This window comes from Pinus tabuliformis, chromosome J (genome assembly GCF_031772625.1).
Source record: "Pinus tabuliformis cultivar Carrire ecotype Pingquan chromosome J, CPIR1, whole genome shotgun sequence".
NCBI classification, from domain to species: domain Eukaryota; kingdom Viridiplantae; phylum Streptophyta; class Pinopsida; order Pinales; family Pinaceae; genus Pinus; species Pinus tabuliformis.
Window position 1 is genome coordinate 8,887,619 of NC_142295.1, and position 23,094 is coordinate 8,910,712.

General features: G+C 37.9%; 1 protein-coding gene across 1 annotated transcript; it reads right to left on the reverse strand.

Moving 5' to 3' along the window:
- Positions 1-6,738: 6,738 nt before the first annotated feature.
- Positions 6,739-7,647, reverse strand: LOC149225162 (uncharacterized). The gene has a single exon (XM_089379882.1). The coding sequence runs from the start codon at positions 7,645-7,647 to the stop codon at positions 6,739-6,741; it is 909 nt and encodes a 302-aa protein (XP_089236008.1).
- Between the last annotated feature and the right edge of the window lie 15,447 nt (positions 7,648-23,094).

Consider the following 23,094-nt stretch of genomic DNA (forward strand, 5'->3'; position numbering starts at 1 on the left):
AGGTCACTAGTAAGTTACATACCTTAATTTGAATAATGGATAAATATTTATTGATATATATTTAAGCTTTTATCCCTTCTGGATAAAAATATTTGTTCTGTAATACTTTGATATGTGGTTTCTACACTTTCGTAGGTGTGAACTGAATCTGATGTGCCAACTGAAAGTTATAGTAACTTTCCCAAAACTTGTTGATATTTTTGCCTCTTCCAATGAGAAAACTTATATATAATTCCATGTGTCCAATTCTTGAAATATAATTTTGAAACTTGTACTTGAGGTACCTATATGTCTCCTAAATTTTCTAAAGATTAATAGTATGAAAATTTCCAAACATGAAGATATAGAAAATTAACCAAGTTAAATTGCTTAAAATTTGATTCATGACTATTCACAAACCTTAACTTCCATTGGGCATAAATCCATAAGTATAATGATCAAAGATCTGTAACTTGGACTAGATGTTTAACACAATGTTTTCTCAATGTGGTCCTAGTTTCATGATATGAAGCCTCAAACCAAAAAGGTTATGGTGAAAATGTCAAATTGACGTGGTTGAGATAGAATTTAGGATAAATCGGAAATCCTAACTTTCTTGGACCATACCTCTGAAAATATAGTGAAAAAATATCTAAAAAACGAACCAGAGATTTCTAAAGATGTCTTCACAAACTTTTGTAGATTTCACCAGTTGAAACCTACTAGAAATAGTTATAGCAAAAATTCCAGGATGACATGTTTGATGCAGCAAAATCCAAGGATCAAGAGATCTGATATCAAATGTTATTATCCTTGCACCTTAAAAATGATAAGAAACCAATAATTATAGTCCACTTTAAGGGGGAAACCTCATTTTATAGTAAATACAATGAACAAGAAAATATTAGATGATCTTAATACTAGGTCTCCTTAGTGTGTGTGTGTGTGTGTTTAGGAGACAAAGGAACAATTATAATAAAATGGGACCATTATTGGTTCTAGCCTACTGTTGAAGCCTCGAAAATTGCTGCAATAACATGGGGGATGACCACCCAGTCCGGACCTTAAAGTAGCTCATTTTCCATTTGGAATGGTGGTTCCGACTGGTTCAACTAGGTCCAGTTACCTTCTCTCAATCTCCAATGGCTTTAAAATATGACTTTCATTCACCAATGGAGAAGAGACATTAGATCAACCCTCTTGTTGATCAAGGAAGAAAGCGATTCTTAAGATGCTTTAGGGCTCAGCCAATACACTACTAAAGTTTTGCCTCTTTGGGAAGAGGACTTAAAAGAATTTAGAAATTAATCTAAATGCAAACTTATTCTAAGATGCAAGTGAAATGAACTATTTTAATCCTATATCAATTAGGCATATATAGATCTAACCCAACCAAGAGAAAGATATTTAAAGTATTGGGATTTAAATATGTCTGGCTTATAATGAATATCAAGCTAATGAAGTAGTTCAATTAACTGACATTATGAATACCACACACATCCTATTGAGACCTCTTAACTAAAATAATCAATCAACAACACTCAGGAAAAAGTTCTCAGAATTATTAAACAATAATATGCGGAAGAAGTTCTCAACATATTACTATTCAACAAATCAGTTTTAAAATATAGATTTATGAGTAAATAGTTACTCAGAAATCAAAATTCAGCTCATAAGAGTAGAGATAAATAATAACATAAAATAGAGACAAATTACCCATACCGACAAAAGTGCACAAATATGTAAGTAAATTGACACAATTCTGTCATCATAAAATAAAACCAGCATTTAAAACAATAGTATTCAAAATACCAATTTATTGAATCCATTTCTCCAACTCAGGTCTCTAATAGTCCTTTACAATGCTTGAGCTTCTGCTTTCAGAAGCAGAGCTACAATAGTGCAAACCCTGTTCATTATATATAACTTGGAATGTAAAATAAAAACCTCAATAAGCCTTAGATATGAGATTCCACTCCTCCCACCTACAACTCTAAATCCCTATTACAAAAGTGCTTTTAGAATTCAAGAATTGCAGAGGAGAGTAGCCCTTATTACATTCTGCAAACTGTTTTTTTTTTTTTCTAAGTAAAGGCTAGTTCTATATTAAAGAAATTAAAAATATGTACATGGATTAGACCTTCCGAGGAGGCCGAGGCTAGTCCTCAAACAGTAGAAGCTGGACCATACTGTCTATCTGCTTAAACTGATTTACAAAACACAGTCCATAATGATTTTTCCTGGACTTCAGATAACCTGGACTTGAACTGACAAAACCACCATTGATACTGGCAGGATAGAACCAGTTTACACCATTGACTCTAATACATAGAAAGCATATTGTAATAACCTGTGACTTACAGCAGTAGATAAACTGAGACCTTGGACTGAAATGAACAGGAGTAAAAAACAACATAATCATCGACATAATTGCAAAAAACTAGACAGAAGCACCCGTTGAAGCTTAGGCTGGCTGGCTGGGCGACGCTGGCTGCTTTCCCTTCTCCGGACTGGGCGAGTCAAGCCAGATGACAAGCCCTTCCCCGCCCTGAAACAACTCTCCCAATCCAGGCTGAGCGTGGTCGTTGAGCACTTCCCTTTCCATAGCAGAATTAGGTGGCGACAGAACCTCTTGAACCGAAGCAGCATGAACCGAGACCTCCTGAGCCGGGGCATGCTGAACCAGGGCGTCCTGAGCCGAGGCTTCCTCATTGCGGTGAGCTCTATACACCAGGCCATTCATATCCCCCAGGAGTATGTCACTGTCCTGAACACTTGCAGAGGCAGGAGAGTTCGATGTGGGATCTCCAGGCTCTTCCTCAGAAATGTACACCGTGAGATTGACTACCACCTCTAGTCTGACGAGCCGGCTAGAAAACCTTAGACGAAAAGTCTGGTAAGTGCCTTGCGGAACAAGGCTTTCCTGCTCTTAGCTAGGGGACGAGGGGGGAACAAAGGCCATGGGAGAAATTGGATGCAATTCTTCAAGTTCAGGGCCAACTCGGATACCGGACCTCCCTCCCCGTCTTGGCACACCTCTGCTTCGCGGCATGGTGCCTAAGGCCAGAGACCCCAAACGCTTTTCGACCCCTAGAATTCTGAAAGCCAGAGTATCCCCTCTCAGAACACCAGCAGCAATGGGAAAATTCTGGTCATAAATTGGCATGGCGGTCCCAATATAAGGAGTAGCTACCGTTATCTCCATAGGAGGAGAGCGTTGAGCCATACTCCTGGTTTGCATCGAGTCCAGAGCTACCATGCTCGACTTGAATGCACCGTCCCCTCAGCTCTGTTTCAAATTGGATTCAATTGCCTTCTGCATTAACTGATATCCTTCGCTGCAGGCCTCCGCGTACAGGTGCCGTCCTTCCGTCCTCATCCCAGGTGTCATGGCGAGTGCCATGATTAATGGCAAGTAAAAGCACCCGCATCCGGGTGCGAATTCTCTATCAGAGATTTGTCCTGAGAAACTACTTCCCTCAGCTTATCCATCTGGTCTCTGGGAGGCAGGCTATCTATAGCTCCTTCAAAGTGGTTTTCTTTTGCCTCCACTCCAAGGTTAGCTAGAAAATCAGCCAGCTTATTCCCTTCTCTTCTGGTATGCTTGAAAGTGATTGCTTGGTGCTGAGAGAGCCAGTGATTGATCAGCTCAAGCCTCTGGGCCATTCTCCAGCTGCTGCTTACCTTATGAATTGGAGAGCCTTGTTGAAGCTTTGTGGCCATTCTGATTATGATCTGCGAGTCTCCTTCTATGATGAGGGGAAAGAAGTTTTTTCTGTGTGCTATTTTGAGACCTCGCCATAGACCTTCCAATTCCGCTGAGTTGTTAGTGTCCCAGCCTATCGAACCCATGTAGATGCCTAGAGGATTGCCATTGTGATCCCTAAAGACTCCTCCATAACCTGCTTGTCCTGGGTTTCCTTTAGAGGCCCCATCGAAGTTGAGTTGGATCATGTCAACGGGAGGTGGATTCCAAGAACTTGCTTCCTGTCTGTGGTTGTTGGGATTTCTGCCGTTAGTTGAATTGTGGTTTATCCGCATTTGCCAGTTATCCCAAACAGCTTTTTCCTGTGGCAGAGTTGGAAAGTCTTCAGGATGCCAGTCTTTGAGTGAAAGAGTCTCCATTAAGTTTTGATGAAAATTATTCCACAGTTTGTCCAGCGGCATCGATTGATCTTTGAATATTCTTCGATTGCGCTCTTTCCATAGATTCCACATCAGTAAACCAGGAAGGAGTTGCCACAACGCATTGAGAAGAGTACTTTGAAATGGGGTTTGACTTCCTTTGCTAATGGTTCCTTTGAGGTCATCTTGCTCTCTTCTTTCAATTTGACAGCGGAAAGCAATCTTCTCCCATAATTTCTTTCCAACTGAGCAATTCTGCATAAGATGAAGTGTTGTTTCTTCCTCCTGTCGACACATGTGACATATGGATGGTCCCGAGAAACTCCTCTTTCTGAGATTATCCCACGTTAGGATTCTGTTGTGACATAGAAGCCATAGAAATGTGGAAACTTTCGGCCAATTAGATTTATGCCATACTTTTTCCCATAAGCTGTCTTTGTTTATCTGCCCTTGTATGATTATATTGTAAGCCTCCTTGGTTGTGAAAATTCCTTTTTCTCCATAGCCCCATCTTAAAATGTCCGGTTCTTCTGAGACTCTTATTTGCCTCTTTTGTAACTCTGTTTCTAGTAGATGTTGAGTCTGTCCTGAGCTATTCGGTAGGAGCTGATGAATGTCTTTCCACTTCCGGTGTTCCTGAGCAGCAGTGGAAGTCCAACAATGGTTAACTTTGGCCAGATGGTGTGTCCCTCTCTCATCGGTTGGAAGTTCCTGGAGAATGTCTTTGATTTTTGGCAACTGCTGCTATGAATCTTCCCAGAACCGTGCTGTGTTCCCATTTTTGATCTCCCAGAAGTAGTGTTCTTGAATGAGAGATCTGTGTTGTATGGCTGCGTTCTAGATTGCGGATCCCGAACTAGTCTCAGTCATACGCAATCTTTCTTCCATTGGATAGTTACTTGCATACTTGGCCGTCCAAAGGGAAGCCCATGGAGTATTAGGATGGGCCAACCACCGCCACCAGATTTTAGCTCCCATCGCTTTGTTACTATGCTCAGGATCTCTAAGGCCTATGCCTCCTGCATGCTTGGGAAGACACACTTTCTCCCATTTAAGTAGAGCCCATTTTCGATTCTGTCCTGAGCCTCCCCACAGAAATTTACGTTGTAGATTCTTGATTTCTTTAAGGACCCATTTGGGGGCAGCTAGAATGGAGAATAGATACAGAGGCATGGAGTGAAGAACAGCTTTGATGAGAACTATTCTGCTAGCCATGTTCAGAGTTCGATTAGTCCATAGGAATAGACGTGCTTCTAATTTTTCTAACAGCTGCTTCCAGGAGGAATGCTTGAGAGCTGAGCTCATAAGCGGGGCACCTAAATATTTGGAAGGCAGAGAGGCAGAGGTGAAGCCCAGAATACGCTCAATAGCTCTTTGTGTAGAAACAGGGGTATTGAAGAAAAAAAATTGTGATTTGACTCGATTGATGAGGGCACCAGAAGCGTCAGAGAAAGTGGATAGAATGCATTTTACAAGATGAGCTTCCTGAACCGAAGGGTGAGCAAAAAGCATATTATCATCTACAAATTGCTGGTGGGTGTGGCCCGGGGAATTGTGAAATGAGAGCCCTTTTAACCGCCTATTAAGCTTAGCAGCCGTGATGCTTCTACCCAAACCCTCAGCCATAATTACGAAAAGAAAGGGAGATAAGGGATCACCTTGCCTAATGCCTCTAGAAGGTCGAAATGTGGCTGAAGGGGTGCCATTGATTAACACTGAGAAGAATGCTGAGGATATTAGACTGTAGATCCATCTAACCCACGAGTGAGCAAATCCAAAAGCAATAAGAATTTTTTGTATGTAGACCCAACTGAGGCTGTCAAATGCTTTAGAAAGATCTAGTTTAAGCAGCATACCTGGCTTTTTGGTCAGCTTTAGGGAGTGAATTAGTTCATGCGTGAGAATAATTCCATCCGTTATTTGGCGCCCTTCGACATAGCCCGATTGCTCAGGCGAGATGATGAGTGGAAGAAGCGTTTTAAGCCTGGTAGCAATGACCTTTGAAATTATTTTATATATCATGTTGCATAGGGCTATGGGCCTGTATTTGTCAGGGGTGTTGGAATCTTCTCCTTTAGGTACTAGGGCAATGAAAGTAGCATTTAATCCCGGGTACATCCATCTGAGCTCTCTGGATTCCTCCACAACCAGCCAAACTTCATTTTTTATCAGGTCCCAGAATCTGTGAAAGAAGTTTGCTGTGAAGCCGTCCGGACCTGGCGCTTTTCCTTCTTTCATTTGTTGCATGGCCTCTTCAACTTCCTGCAGATTGATGGGTTTGATCAGTAAGCTGTTATGCTCCTCCGTTATGACCTTGGGTATGTTCTGGAGAAGTTGATTGATGGCTGGCATTCTGTTGAAGTCGGGCTCCTGGTGGGCTTTTTTGAAGTAGTTTATAAATTCCTTTTCAATGCCCTCATGCGTTTCAATCTTCTCTCCCTGCTCATTGTTAATATGAGTAATTTGGTTTATCATTCTTCTCTGAACAGTGGTTTTATGAAAGAATTTTGTGTTTTTTTCTCCGCTTTTCAGCCATCGAATTCAGGATTTCTGCCTCCATAGTATTTCCTCCTGCTTGGCTCTTTCTAGAATTTTTGATTCTATGGCTTGTTCCTGTTTGGAGAGTTCCTCCGTTCACCCCTCATTGATAATGGATTGTTGTATTTTCTTCATTTCAGTATTGAGCAGAGCTTGGTCGGCAAAGATGTTACCAAATATCTTGTGGTTCCATTGTTTGATGGCCCTTTTTAGATACTTGAGTTTTTGTTGGAACCTGGACATTCTTGTCCCCTCGGTCGGATTGAAATTTGTCCAGCTTGATCTGACTAGCTTTTCAAATTCTGGATGGGAGAACCAAAATTCTTCAAAACGAAAAGGGCGTCTGAGGTTGTTACCTGGCCTGTTCCATTGGAGCTCGATGGGCCAATGATCCGATCCGGAGAAAGGGAGAATGGAAGCTGTAAATTCCCCTCCGATATGAGTTGCATTGTCTGAGATTAGGAAACGATCAAGGCGCGATGCAATTTGTTGCGCTCCTACTCTCTTGTTTGTCCAGGTGAAGATACCGTTGCTTGTTGGGATGTCCATTAACCAGTTGCTGTTGATGAACTCCTTTAGAAGGCAGTCATCATTGTTTGTGTTGCTTCTGCCTCCTTTCTTTTCTTCCATGCTGGCGATCATATTGTAATCCCCTCCAGATATCCATAGTGGAAATGGTCTGTCTCTATTGAGCTCTGACAATGTATTCAGCAGTTGGCTTTTCTGAGCTGTGTCCTGAGGGAAATAAACATTAGTTAGCAGTCCATGAGCATTCGTACCTGAGAGGTGGAATGTGGCTTGGATGAAGTTTTTGTTAGCTTGAATATTGTTGAGATGGATGATCTGGGCATCCCAAAGTATTGCTAGGCCTCCCGAGGCACCTTGTGCATCCACTGCTGTGACTAGCCCTCCTGGCCAAGCCTTCGCAGCTATTCTTTCCAAAATTGTGGAGCTACACTTCGTCTCCTGCAAAAAGAGAATACTGGGTTTTTCTTGCTTCAGCATATTTTTTAAGATTCTTCCTTTCCTAGGGCCATTGAGCCCTCTAATATTCCAAGATATTAACTTCATTGAGAAGGGTGGGGGTTTGCAGTGAAGTACTTAGTCAGTTTGGCATACCTTCCTGACTCCACCAGTATTTCTCCTATCTTGATTGTTCTTTCTAGGGTTGTTTTCCTTCCCCTCTTCTTACTGTCCTTGGTGATAAATTTGCCATCCCATGGACTACCGATCTGGACCCCTAGAGAGTATTTCTTCTGTGCTCTGTGTAACACTTCTACTAGGTTGTCGACTTGTTGCTCCAAGATTTTTTCAAAGTTCTTTGTGCGACAAGCATGTTCCAAGCCTAAGATGTCCAGCTCCCCTATATCTAGGGGCTCCTGGTCTTCCTCCATGACTTGGGGCGATTGAAAAATGTCCTCAGTTTCGATTGAGGCTTTTTCGCTTGGCTGAGAGTACTCCATATCCATTCCTTCAATTTGCTTTGACACATTTTTGTTCTGCGATATCAAGTGCTCTTGCCTTGTGATTTTCTGTCCTCCTTGCATTGATGTTTCGCCCGGTTGCTTTTGTTGGACTGCTTCGTCTTTCTCCTGTTCCTCGTCCGAACCCTTCTCATCGGTTTTGTTTAGAGCTTCGAATCTGTTGCTTGTTGTTGCTTTGTTGCTAGGATTTGCTTTGGGGTTGCTGGTGGCTTTTTTGTTTCCTCTTCTTCTATTGACTACCTTTGTGAATCCATCTGGGGTATGATTGTCAGACTTGTCTGGAAAGGAGTGTATCTTATTTAGAGGGCAGTCTCTATAGAGATGTCCTATATCATGGCATTTCCTGCATCTAAATGGCACCTGTTCATAATCAATGACTTGAACCCATTCAGAGTCTTCATGAAAGAAACTTACCGTGTCTGGCAGTGGTTGTTTGAGATCCATGTATACACAGATCCGAGCATATGAAGTGTGTTTGTAGAGTTTTGTTTCCTCTGCCACCCTTACAAATTCACCAATGGCATTTCCGATCTCCTGTAGAGACTTTTCCTCCCAATATTCCCATGGCAGTGAGTAAAGCCTTATCCACACTGGCGCACAACTCAGATCCTCCTTATCGGGGTTGAATCTTTCCACCCAGCCCTTGAGAAATAGACCTGCAGAGTTAAAAAAGTATGGACCTCCCTCCAAAATTCTAGTTCGATCTTCTAGACAGTTAAATACGGCAGTGAAGAAGCCCTTGGCTCCCAAATGCAGAGATATATCCCCTTTTGGACGCCATGTGGTGCTGATCCAAGTTCTCAGAGCTCTTTCTATTGGCCAAATCCCTATAAACTTGCCGATCAGCGCATGATCTCGCATGTACTGTATTCGGGCATTGATTCGCTCACTTGGGAAGTACACCCGTGGTCTATTGGTAGCAACAGGTTTGCAAGTTGAGGAGCTTGCTTTATTTCTATTCTCTGTATCAATGTCCTTACCCTTTTGCTGTATAGTGTCCCTTGTGCTGCCGCTAACCCTGTTTGCGTTCTCCCGATCTACCGTTTGCCGTGCGCTGTTACCCGGAGACGGGGGACGCTCCTGGCCCTCCCCCTGGGGGGAACCATTTGTTCCTGCCCGTATGGTCATGTCCGCCTACACCCTGCCTCACCAGAAGCTGCCGCAGGTACCTGGTTCGACAGACCTGCCGCCTGCAGGGTTCTGTCAAAACCCTAGTGTTGTTCGCTATCTTCGGTGCTCATCCCTCTCCCCTCGTTGTGTTTTATTGTTCTACATTCTGCAAATTGTTATTTATAATATCTCAAAGGTATTTTTTAGAGGAGAGTTTGTTGAAGAAAAATATGCCTAATTCAATTCTTTTTTATTAAAATTCCAATCTTTAATTGTTGGAGCATTCTCATTGATTGAGATCCTTTTCTCCATATCTCTTCCACTATTTTTCTGCAAAAAGAAATCAAAATAAATTAAGATGCAACCATAAAATCAAAATGTCATTTCTGGCATTAAAACAAATCCAATCAAATGCAATTTAATTAATTAATTGAAAATAAAATATAATCTCTCTATTGATGTCTGGGATAGTTTAATTGGCCAAGGATATTATTGACGAATGGATCTGTATTTAGAAGAGGCTTTGACAAATGAAAATGCAGAAAATAAAACTCAGAAAATTAATTTTGTTTTAAAAATTCGGAGCTTGATCTTCTGCCTGATTTTTTACCCAACAAGTCACTAAATTTGTTAGTGAAACCTCCTTAGAAATGTTCTCCTTGATTTTTTCTTTCCAATGAGCCGTCCTGGGCTTCATTTAGCAAAGTAAAACTCAATCTATAAGCCTCCAAAATTGATGAGTCAAATCTAGCATAATTCTAGAATTTCTGTTGTTGAGCTAAAAAATCAGAATTTTAATTAAAAATCTAATCCTAAATTAAAATTTTAATTATTTGATAATTAATTCTAATTTAATTGTTAATTATGAACTAAACTAATTATTTAATCAACTGTTATCAATTAATCCAACTAACTAATATAATTAACTATTTATAAATTAATTAATTTAAATAATAATTAAAATTTAATTTAATTAACTTAATTAAATTTTATATATTAACTAAATTAATTTAAAATTCAATATTAAATGTTAAATAACTATTTTAATATTAAATTAACCTACCACTCCATACTCATTCCACTCACGTATGAGTGAATTTGGAAACTCAAAAATAAATGAATCATGCACCTTTGGTTAATGCCCCGTTGCCTTATGACTTCGGCGATCGCATATCGGTGAATGAGGGTTATCACAGTTTTTTTTAAATGTTGCGATAAGAAATTTGAGATGCGATGCATTGATCGCATTATATATATATATAATAATTATTTTAATTAATTTAATATTAAATATCAATTTTTTTATTTTTTATTTTTTTTAATGACGTTAAGTTATGAATTTGTCTAAAGTGTATTTTCTTATCTAAACTATAGCCACTTTGACATTTTGGGTTTTCCATATTAGTAATTTATTTGAAAATTGGAATCAATTACTAAAATCTCGATTCTTCATGATTTCGTTGTATAAATAAAAATGAAAAATGTTAGTAATAACTAACTAGGGGTTAATATTTAAAATAAATGCATTATTGAACTAATTTAATTACAAAAATGGAATATTGTACATTTTATTGCAATTTTAACCTAGGCAACATAAATGATTAGATTTCAAAGGAGTGCCATTTAGAAAAAAGTTGACCAAATGAGGTGAAACAAGCATCGATGGGAAGATTATAAAAAATCGATTTTAACAAAGCAATCAAAACAAGAATCTAAAGAAAATTAAAAATTAACAAAATCGTAGGATAATCAACTTAATAAAAATCCTAAAAGGCGTTTAGCCAAAAAAATTATAGAAAGGGTCCCCATTATTTGAGGTGAACAAGTCAAAAATGAGGGGGTTGTGTTTTACCACAACACCTACATAGCAATATAATAATAGAAATGTAATCACTCAATATCTAGGACTTAATGGGTTTTTGGGTTAACATGGGGCTTAGAAGGCTTACCATGAATACATGTAATACATGGTCTATTTAGAAAATGTGCATTATTGTCGATTACATGCTTTTTGTAGATTCTAGCAATTTGTCATTTATATCAATTATTTTCTATAGAGAATTATTATGAATAAATTATGGATTTGATTGTAAGTCGATGTTCAATGTCATTTTTATGTGAATTACTTCTTATTTATGAGAATTGAATATGTTATTTTATTTACGCTAAGGGTGATGAACTATTTCTTACTTTAGTTAATTACTTTATACTTGTAATCGACCCTTCGTCACTGTTAGAATAGGATTTCATTTTCATAATAGAATAGAACTTAATTTAGCAGTGAACAAAACATTAGATGAGAAAGTCTCCTTTCGAGGAGCAATATATTTAGTGGCAATGGGGCCCACATATTGTGTTATGATCTTTGCACCTTAAAAATGATAAGAAACCAATAACTATTGTCCACTTTGAGGGGGAAACCTCCTTTGATCGTAAATACAATGAACAACACAATATATGATTATGCTAACACTAAGTCTCCTTAGCATATATATAGGAGACAAAGGGAAATTATAATAAAATGGGACCATGAGGGGTTTTAACCTACATAACAATGTTGAGCCCTGAACTTGCATCTTTCCTATACACCTTCCTAGACTTTTTCCATTTACCTGGACCTCCTAAGCTATCAACATCATTGCATATTAATTATAAAAGAGCACTTAAACTGGTTTTTAACTATGTTTTGTGTTTGCTATTTGAATTAGATTTTTTCTCATTGAGCTGTGGAATCCTGTTACTTTCCGCAGCTACTTCAACTTTCCGCAGCCGTTTTTGTTAAAGTCCATATTGCAGGTGTTTTAAGGCAAATCAAGACACATGGGCAAGTTGGAAATGACGTGGACATGGACGGAGTCCCATTGGATCAGTCAGATTCATCAGAGGAGGCCATGGTCAACAGTGGTCAAGCAGTGGTCAAACAGAAGAGTCCAATGGCAATAGGACTCTGTTTCCCAGCACGTGAAATATTTTCGTGGTCGGTTCTAGATTTCTGGAGGCACGATGACACTTGTAGGCTGCCCACGATGTAAATCCAACAAGCTGCTTTCAACAGATTGCATCATCTCGGCAGCCATGATGCTAGATCCAAGGATGTTGTTGTTCACGTGTCCTCTGTCAGCGCAGTTTTTAGGAAATCAGTTATGTAGCCTTCTGTTATAAATAATGCGTTTCTACACACATAGTAGTTAGTCTTTTGAATATATTGTTGAACTATTAAAGAGCCAGTGTGCCGTGACATTGTTTCGTTGTTATGACTGCGTTCTGAATATATGAGAAGACTCTATTTCTGAGCATAAGTCTTGACTGATAGTTGTTTCCCGAGCTTGTACAGAGGGCCCCTGCACACGCCGAGGTTTTGTTTCATATTGCTGTACAGTTTCACGCTGTGTTTTTATGTTTATTATGCCATAGTTATTCACTTATGTATATTTCATTTCCTATGGTACTAAAATTTCATTTTTGTTCATAATTTTACATGCTTTACATTTTTGTTAACGCTGATCAGTGTGTATGTTCCAGATTACAGTAGGCAGCCCGGGCATTTGCATATAGTTTTCACAATGACTAATGACATGGAATCAGTCTTTCTGATGACTTACTTTTCTTAGCTTTTAATTTCAGTTCTGTTTTGTTTATTTCAGTTTTGTTTATTGGCTTTATTAGTTAGCTTAGATATTAAATTTCTCATATCATTGTCAGTTACCTCCGAAAGCCATAGCGAGACTAATGGTGAGGGATTGAAGTATGAGTGTGTAATTTGATATTAGTTTTGTTTTTCTGCAAATTAGATATCAGATTGCTCAAGTTGTTAATGATTACCTCTGAAAGCCATAACGAGACTAACTGGAGAGGGGTCAGACTATGAATTGATGTGATTTGATTTTAAGTTAATTTTTCTGCAAATAAGATATCAGATTGCTCAAGTTGTTGATGATTACTTCCGAAAGCCATAGCGAGACTAACTGGCGAGGGGTCAGACTATGAATTGATGTGATTTGATTTTAAGTTTACTTTTCTGTAATTAGATATCAGACTGCTCAAGTTGTTGATGATTACCTTCGAAAGCCATAACGAGACTAACTGGCGAGGGGTCAGAATATGAATTGATGTAATTTGATTTTAGCTTTATGTTACTTGCAATTTTTGGATTTCTTTGAGTACAGTAGCTTAATTCATTTCTTTTGTATTTAGATAGCAGCAGGGATAATGGTTTCATGATCAATAGTTTACTCTTTGTTTGACTAGAATAGTGGCACATTTTTCATTTTTTTTAGGAATTAATTTCATCATTGCATGTTCTAAGACCTTCTGAAGTTTGAAGTTTTGGAAACCATTATAAAGGACATAATTGCCTTGAACATTTATATCCATACTTGTCTTTTAGAATTTCCATTTCACATTAGGAGATAAATGAAGAGAAAAACCCCCAAAACAAAATAAAAAATCAAAAACGAAAAAAATTAAGAAATAGGGTATCTTGCACATATAGTGCGCCACACTTCAACAATTTACGACTCCTAGATTGACAATTAATATAGCAATTTAGGATACTCTAAATTGACCAAACATTTTGGCGTCGTTGCCGGGGAAGTGTAACTAGGTAGCCAATTTCTTAAAAAAATATATATATATTCAAAGAAGGGAAAAATTGATAACTTCTCAAAGTATGCTCTCCTCTTGCACCTAGTGTGATCTGGAGGATCAGAAAAGAGAGTTATTGGTTCAATAATTTCCTGAGTATGCTCTTTTCTTTCACCTAGTGTGATCTGGAAGATCAGAAAGAGAATTATTAGCCCGACTTGAAGATAAAAATAAAAATAAAAATAAAAAAAATGACATGCATAGAGAAAGAGATTCTAGGGGAAGGTTTATAGCTAGGGCCAAGAGTTTGATTTTTACAACTCCATCTACTTCAAGGCATAGACAAGATACACCTCCATCATCTCCAACTCACACTCCCAACCTTAGGATTCCTGGAATTCAAGGGGCAACAGTTGAATTAGGAGACTCTCCCACACTATCCATCAAATATGACCTAGGGAAAGAACATTTCTTCACTTCTACAGGGGAACATATTGTAATCAAAGAAGTAGAATCGCCTGAAGAAGAAGAGGGATAAATTCCTCCTCGTTCGCCATTAATATAAAAACCAAAGGACTCTGAAAACTCTGAGGAAACTATCATGATAGAGGAAGTAGCAAACGGATTTGGAGGAGAAGGTAGAGGTAGAGGTAGAGGAGGAGGAAACAATGGAGGAGGTAGAGGTAACAATGGGGAAAATAGGGATGGAGATAACTCATTTGGAATCCCTATACTTGATGAGGAAACTCATACAACAATGAAAAACATCTCACCATCTGTCCTCCAAAACTTTTATGGGTTGCGAAGTGAGGATCCTGAAACATTTCTATTTGAGTTTGAAGTCGTGTGCCGAACTTATGACTATATGGAAGACTCTCAAAAACTCAAATTGTTTCCTTCAACATTGAAGGGAGCTGCTTTGAAATGGTTCATGGGATTAGTCACTCAATCTATTAGGACTTGGAATGATATGAAACAAACATTTCTGGATAGATACCTGGACTATTTCATGCCCACCAACCATAAGGATGAGGTATTCAAAATGGTGCAACAAGAAGATGAAAATTTTGAGGATTTACTTGAAAGATTTCAATACAACTTAAAAAGAGAAAAAATGAGTAACTTAGGTGAGGAGACCTTGAAATCCCTTCTATTAAAAGCCATTAGAGATGAATGGATAGATAATTTAAACATGATGGGGAAGGGAGATATTTCTCAACTTCCACTTCGTGACATAGCAGAACTATGTGTCCATCTCTCGTGGGGAAAATCTAAAACGGGAAAAGGGCCTAGAGATCCTTCTCTTACTAGAGCAAACAAATCTGCAACTGAATCAGTAAGTAGGGTAGAGATTGGCAATATGCTTGATGAGTTCAAAACTGGTATTCTAGGGAGCCTTAGTGAACAACTAGACACCTTTAAAATACAAAACAAGCAGAAAACAGAAGCTGAAGCCTTGGCCATCTTTTGTCCAAAATGTAGGAAGAAACATGCTCTAAGGGAATGTCCCTTGGATGCAAAAGTTCTAGAAACATGTATGATTTGCTCGGAAATCCATGAGACCAAGGATTGTCCTTCGATTCTTGGGCTCAAAGCTGTTTTTCAAGAAGATCCAAATTCAGTAGAGTCTCTCTGCTTTGTTTTAAGGAGACCTTGGCAGGGGCAACAAAATCAAGGGTTTAACAACCCTGTGAACTTTCAACCCCCACCAAACTGGAATCATTGGCAACAACCTTGGTCCCAACCTCAAAATCCATATCAATCATGGGTACAAGGTATGCAAAATCCTTATGGGAGATTTTCTCAATTTTATCAATATCCTCCATCTTTCCAAAATCAACAAGCTCCACAACTTCCAAATCAAAACCCACAACTTTCATTGCCATTTTCACAACAACAACCTTCTCAACAAAATCCAAATTCTCAACTCTTGCTTCCATTCCAACAAAATACAAATCAACTACCAGCCCAGCCATTGCCAAATGCTCATAACAAAAATCCTCAGAATGCTTATATGGTAGAAGGACAACAATTTTCTACCTATACGATTGTTCCTCGTAATGATGTACAACTCAGGTCTGGTAGAGTTTTAGAAAAACTTTCTATAGATGCTCAAAAGCAAAGTACTTCTGAGGAAGATTCTCTTCAAGTCAATAAAGGTTCTGAAGCATCTCTTCAAAACCCAAACACTCAAAAAGAAAAAGAAAAAGAGTCAACCCCCACAACTCCTATAGTTGAGCAACCTGCATCTTCATCTACACCTCCTTTCCATGAAAGATTACAAATTGACAAAGGGGTGGGAAAACAAATCTTGTTGCCTGACTATGATTTCCTAGATGAACTAAAGAATGTCTGTATCAAGATTCCCTTGCTACAAGCCATTAGAGAGATTCCTATTCTAGAAAAAACAATAAAGGAGTTGAGTCTCAAAAGACCAGGAAGGAAACCAAGAGATACAAGAAGAATCCACCTGGTAGCAAAAATTGTAGATATCATGATGGGAAAAATTACCATGCAGAAGTATGTAGATCCCAGTGTCCAATTGTCAAGAGACATATAAATGGGGTAGAAATTCCAAATACTTTGATTGACTTAGGGGCTGCTATCAACATTATGAGTAGACAGACTATGGAACAGCTTAAACTTGCTAATCTTGTTTTTACACCTACCTTACTGCAACTTGCAGATAGATCAATAATCAAACTAGATGGTGTATTAGAAGATATCTCAGTCTCCTTAGATTCTTGGGAATGTCTAGTATATTCATGATTTTGACTCCCAAGAGTAATTTAGGAGGGCACCCACTCATCTTAGGAAGACCTTGGCTAGCCACAGTTGATGCTTTCATTAGATCTAGATCTAGGGATATGTACATTTCTGATGGTAGTTGGACAAAGAAATTCAATTTGTATCCTCCAGCAAAAGCAATTATAGAAGTAGGAGATAAAAAATGGGTTGATGATGAGGACACTATACAACTTGTCTTTACCATTTCTGAAATCAGCGAAGATAGTCAAATTCTGAACACATTAGAAAACTTTGAAATATCTTCAGAATATGACCACACACAATTTCAGTTAGATTCTGGCATTGAGTATTTATCATCAAGACAAATATCTCTTTACTCTATGGAAGAATTTGGTAGTTCCACCATTGAGATTTTTCCAGGAAAAACATTGAATATCAATAAAAATTTTGAAAAGTCACAATAGGAAGAACTAACGAAAATCTTGCAAAAACATTCTACTGCATTTGCATGGGAGTATACTGATATGAAAGGTATTGACCCTAAGACTTGCATTCATCACATCTACATTGACGAAAACAGTAGACCAATCAGACAACCTTAGGGAAGGATGAATCCAAATCTTAGAGAGATAGTGAAAGAAGAGCTCCAAAAACTACTCAATGTAAACTTCATTTATCCAATTTCAGATAGCCGATGGGTTTCTCCTTTGGTTATAGTACCTAAAAAGAATGGTAAATGGAGGATATGCATTGATTACAGGGAATTGAATAAAGAAACTTTGAAGGATCACTTTCCTTTTCCCTTTATCGATCAAGTATTAGATACATTAGCAGGCAAAAAGTACTTTTCATTTCTGGATGTTTTAGTGGCTATAATCAAATTCAGGTAGCACTTGAAGATCAAGATAAGACCACATTTACCTGTCCATGGGGAACTTTTGCTTATTGAGTGCTTCCTTTTGGATTATGTAATGCACCCACAACATTCCAAAGAGCAGTACTAGGAATCTTTTCTGATCTAATCCATGATTGTGTAGAGGTTTATATGGATGATTTTACAGTTTATGGTAATTTTTTTGAAGAGGCATTAGAGAATTTGGAAAAAGTCCTTATAAGATGTAAAGAAACAAACCTTTCATTAAGTCATGAAAAATTCTTTATGATTTTTACTGAAGGTATTGTTTTGGGACATCACATTTCAGGGGATGGGATTAAAGTTGATAGATCAAAAGTTGAAGTCATCTCCAAGTTGCCTATTCAAAATTGTCAAAAAGATGTTAGAAGTTTTCTGGGATTTATTGGGTACTATAGAAGGTTTATAGAGAACTTCACTAAAATAGCATCTCCACTTTTCAAATTGATTACAAAAGACTGTGAATTCAAATGGGATCCTGATTGTCAATCAACATTTGAAACTTTGAAAACAAGAATATCTGAAGCACCCATCTTGAGAGGGACAAATTGGAAACTTCCTTTCCATATTTCTACAGATGCTTCAGATACAGCTCTAGGGGCTTTGTTGGGCCAAAATAATTTAGTTCCTTATGCCATTTACTATACCAGTAAAAATTTAACTCCCACTGAGTTGAACTATACTGTGACTAAAAAAGAGTTCTTAGCTGTTGTTCATACAATCAATAAGTTTAGACATTATATAATAGGCTATGAAACTTTTATTCATACTAATCATTCTGCGATTATATATTTAATGAACAAACCTGTTACTAATGGCAGAGTTACAAGGTGGCTCTTACTTTTACAAGAATTCAATATTACTGTGTTGGATAGACCAGGGAAACAAAATACAGTAGCTGATTTCTTGTCTAGGATTCAGAATACTAAAGAAGATTCTCCTGTAGAGGACAAGTTTCCTGATGAATACTTATTTGTAGTAACAACTAAAACCCCTTGGTATGCATATATAGCTAACTATTTGGTTACAAGAAAACTGCCTCAACATTTATTTCCTGGTGAAAGAAGAAAGATTATTCAGGAGAGTTCAAAATATTCATGGATTTCTAATTAATTGTTTAAAACAGGACCAGATCTTGTGATCAGAAGATGTGTTAGGGAAGATGAAATGCCTGATATCCTCAAAGCATGTCATGATGAACCATGCGGCGGAAACTTTGCTGACAAAAGTACAGCCCATAAAATCCTCTCTTTGGGATATTATTGGTCATCCCTTTTCAAAGATGCAAAACAATATGTCAAAAGGTGTGACAGCTGCCAAAAAATAGGGAAACCTACCCTTTCAAATGAAATGCCATTGCAGCCACAGGTACTCATCGAACCCTTTGAAAAATGGGCTTTAGATTTCATTGGACCTATTAATCCACCATCTAAACAAAAAAAGTATATATTGGTATGTACTGATTATGTCACTAAATGGGTAGAAGCCAAAGCATTATTTTCTTCTATTGAAAATTCAGTTGTTAATTTTCTTTACGAGGATATTTGTACTCGTTTTGGTGTTCCAAGAGAAATTGTGACAGATCAGGGAAGTCAATTCACATCCAACCTGGTGGAGAAGCTGATGGAAGAATACAAAATCAAGCACAAAAAATCTATTCCTTACCATCCGCAAGTAAATGGCCAAGTGGAGTCTACAAACAAAGTTATTGAAGGCATCATCACCAAAACTGTTCATCTACACAGAAGAGATTGGGCAGAAAGGCTTCCTGAAACCTTATGGGCCTGCAGAACCACATGGAGAAATACAACAGGACATTCTCCCTATGAACTAGTTTATGGGAAAGAAGTCTTGCTCCCCATTGAGTTCCAAGTCAAAACTTTCAAGATGGCAGTTCAGTTGGGGATGGATCTATCAGAAGCCCAAAAACACAGAATGGAGCAGTTGAATGAGCTAGATGAGATTAGACAAAAGGCAATTCTAAGAACTGATCTAGTTCAATATCAAAGAGCTTAGTGGCATGACAAACACATCAAAGAGAAAAAGTTTCAAGAGGGAGATTGGGCATTGCTATTTGATTTCAATTTAAAGATTTTAAAGGAAAATTTCAGACTCATTGGCTTGGGCCATATGAGATTGACAAAATCTTTAGCAATGGAGCGGTAAGAATTAAAACCATTGATGAATATCAAACTCTTCTTATTGTGAATGGCCATAGATTAAAGATCTATCATAAGCCACTCTCAAAAGAGGAATTTGTCAAAATGTTTCAAGATAGTTCTACAATAACGCTGGTGAAGAAGAATCCTTCTTCTCCACCAGCCTAGCCTTTGTTCCTTTCTGTTCAAAAAAATAAAATAAAAATAAAAATAAAATAAAATAAAATAAAAATAAAATAAAATTGTATAAGCCTAAAAACCAATCACTGATTGGGAGTCTTATACAGAAAATACAGGGTGAAAATCAGAAACTCCTGACGCCCTATATTTTCCAAAAAAAAAAATTTCTCTCTCTCATTTCATAGTTTTGTGACACCCCACTTCATTTCATTCCACTTCATTCCACTCCACTTCATTTCATTCCACTCCATTTCATCCATTTCATTCCACCAATAAAAGTTTTCATGACCATTTCATTCAGTCAGTTATCATTTATCCATCTCCATTCAGTCAAATGATTGTTGTGTCAGTTTCCGCAGCTATCACCCTGTTTTTCAAAACTAACAGTCAGATGTTAGTTCAATAATCATGAAATCAAATGCAGGTATGACCAAGGACATATTATGAATACATGAGGCACTTAAAAGCATCAACAAAGAGTAGCTGATCAAAGATAATGAAAAAATGGCAAGAATTCCAAGGTATGAGTAGAAATTTATTTCAAATAGCGTTCAAAGAACATTTTTACATAGTTATAAAACCATAAGCTCCATTATATGCAATGATTGACGTTGATAACTCCATAACGTTCCACAATCTCTATACGATTCCTCCACAATCCTTGCATTTATGTTTAAACGACCTTATGATCAAGCCTCTGGTTTTCACTCATGTTCGGTTGTACTTTGATACTCCACCTGTAATCATGGGACGTGGTTGATTTGATCACGGCTTCTCTCCGCCTCACAAATTCCATAGCCATTTCATAAACGTGTTTACATCCACTCCACAGTCATTCAGTTTAAAATTCTGCCGGGTTCACTTTACTTTCCTACTATTTTATTGAAGCCACGGTTGCATTTCCACCTTGTTCATATCAGTCTCTGCTCCATTCCATGAATTCTCTTCCGCTACCTGTTCTCTGTTTTCCATTTACAATCAATGTTTTCTTCTCCATAAATCATGTTCATCACCGTAACCCAGTAGTATACCTCCGCTAAAACCCTTACTCACGCAGACCAATTTTAAAGGCAAAAGGAAGGATGGGTCTGTTGTTAAGGGTAGAACCGGAAGGGCCCAAGTTTTTGGAAGGAAACCTACAAGTGAAAAACGTATTGAAAAAGGCAAGGTGGCTGCGGTTTATTCAAAAATTCAAGGGCCACAACAAGGAGATTACAAATACTTTTGCGAGGTCTTTTAATGGCCTGGACGTGGAAGTGGGAGACATCAAGTTTACAGTCACCGATGCATCTATAGCAGCTGCTACAGAACTTTCGCAGGAGGGTGAATGCTGGTTCAAGAACAAGAGCTTTGATGAGAAGGCTTGGAGAGTGATCCTATGAAATCCAGGTATGGACGTAACTATTTTTAAACGAAGAATCCATGTCCATGCTTTAGAAGAGAAGTGGGCCAGTCTATTGTTGATTATTCAAAAGTTCATTACCTGTGAGGGACGTTTTGGATCAATGTATATGTATCACACCCGATTTGTTGGGTCCCTATAATACTAGTGATTACCCCATTATTATTGTCGTTATATCCCTTATTTATATTGTTGTGCCCCCATTGCCCCCATATTGTTATTAATGTGCCCATAGAATCCCTCTATTGTTATTTTTGTGGCTTTATATTATTATTGTTAGGTCGGCTGGATTATATTGTGACTCCTTAGACTCCTATATATAGAAAGGAGGTTTTTTCATTTGTATCATCCAAGAATTTTTCATTTATATAATGTAAAGGAGGTTGCCCCCTCGAAGAGGCTGAATTCTAAGGCATTGATCTATCTTTTCTATCTTTTCTTGAGCTGGTTTCATAACAATTGGTATCAGAGCTTTGGATTCTAGGGTTTCGCTGCTCCAAACAGGTCATCGTGGCATTTTCGCTATAACCTTTTTTTTGTGAAGTTTCAGAAGTCGCAAAAAAAACCCATTTGAGAAGAAATCGTGCTGAACCTTGGGTCATAATTTCAAAGCTTTTCGCGCAATATTTTCGGAGATATGATCTTAGGAAGTTGGTATTTTTGCAGACTCCTGAATTACACTAAAAACAGGTGATTTGGGGAAAATCATCATAACTTTCTTTCTGAGCATCGGATTGAAATTTCGTAAGAAGGTACAGAAAGAGGACAGACTGTAGTTTTTTTTTATATATCTTTCAGAGTCAAAGGTTGAAATAGTGACACGTGGCACTTCATACAAGTTGGCTCTACTGAACTAGTCTATAATCCGGTCACTGCGGGAGATTGTGCATAACTATTTCTTGGAGAATCCAATTTGGATCAGACTAGTGGCATTGGAAAGAGGACATAGAAGGCTACTATAGATCACAATTTCAGAACTTGATGATTTGAAATTACAGAGATACATCAGATTCAATATCAGGCTTCTACAAAGTAAAAAAAAGGTGTGTAGTTTTTTTTTTTAATTTTTGCATAAGCTTGGTTTGAAGGAATTCAAAGGGCATAGTAAAGTATTATTATCGGCAACTGATGCCCCAAGGAAAGAAAATGCAAACACCTAGTAAGGAACCTGAAAGCTCTAGCATGACTCATGAAGAAGAGGAAGAAATGCTACATGATATATCAAAATTACAAGAACAAGTGCAACAAATGTCACGCTCACAAAAGCTAACAGATGCTAAGATAAATGGCGTGGAATCTAAGATAAAGGGCATGGAAGCTAAGATGGATGATCTAAGGACATATTTGAAGACAGACACGACAGATTTGAAGACAGATTTGACAAATTTTCTACAAGAAATACTTACTAATGGTGAAAAGGTTGTAAAGGAAACTCATGATGTGAACAAAAGAAATGTTAATCATGATTCCATAGACTCTAATGTTGGATCGAAGACCCACCATATTCCAAAAATCGATATGAGGAAGTTTGATGGCAAGGATCCCGCCACATGGATATTACAAATGGAGCAGTTCTTCGATCTCAATAATGTGCAAAACACACAAAAGGTACATATGGCAACTTTATATTTGGAACCAAATCAGTTTGTATGGTATCAATGGCTTTGCTCTCGTAAACAATTTATCACTTGGGCAATTTTTACGGAAGAATTGATAGCACATTATGAGGATACAAAAAGCAACACTTTTTTTAGCCAATTGATAAGTCTCAAACAAAAGGGTTCAATAATGGAGCACATTGAGGAGTTCCAAAAATTGAACATAAGGGTAAAAGATATTCCAGAGCAGCATAGGATTGATGTGTTCATAGGG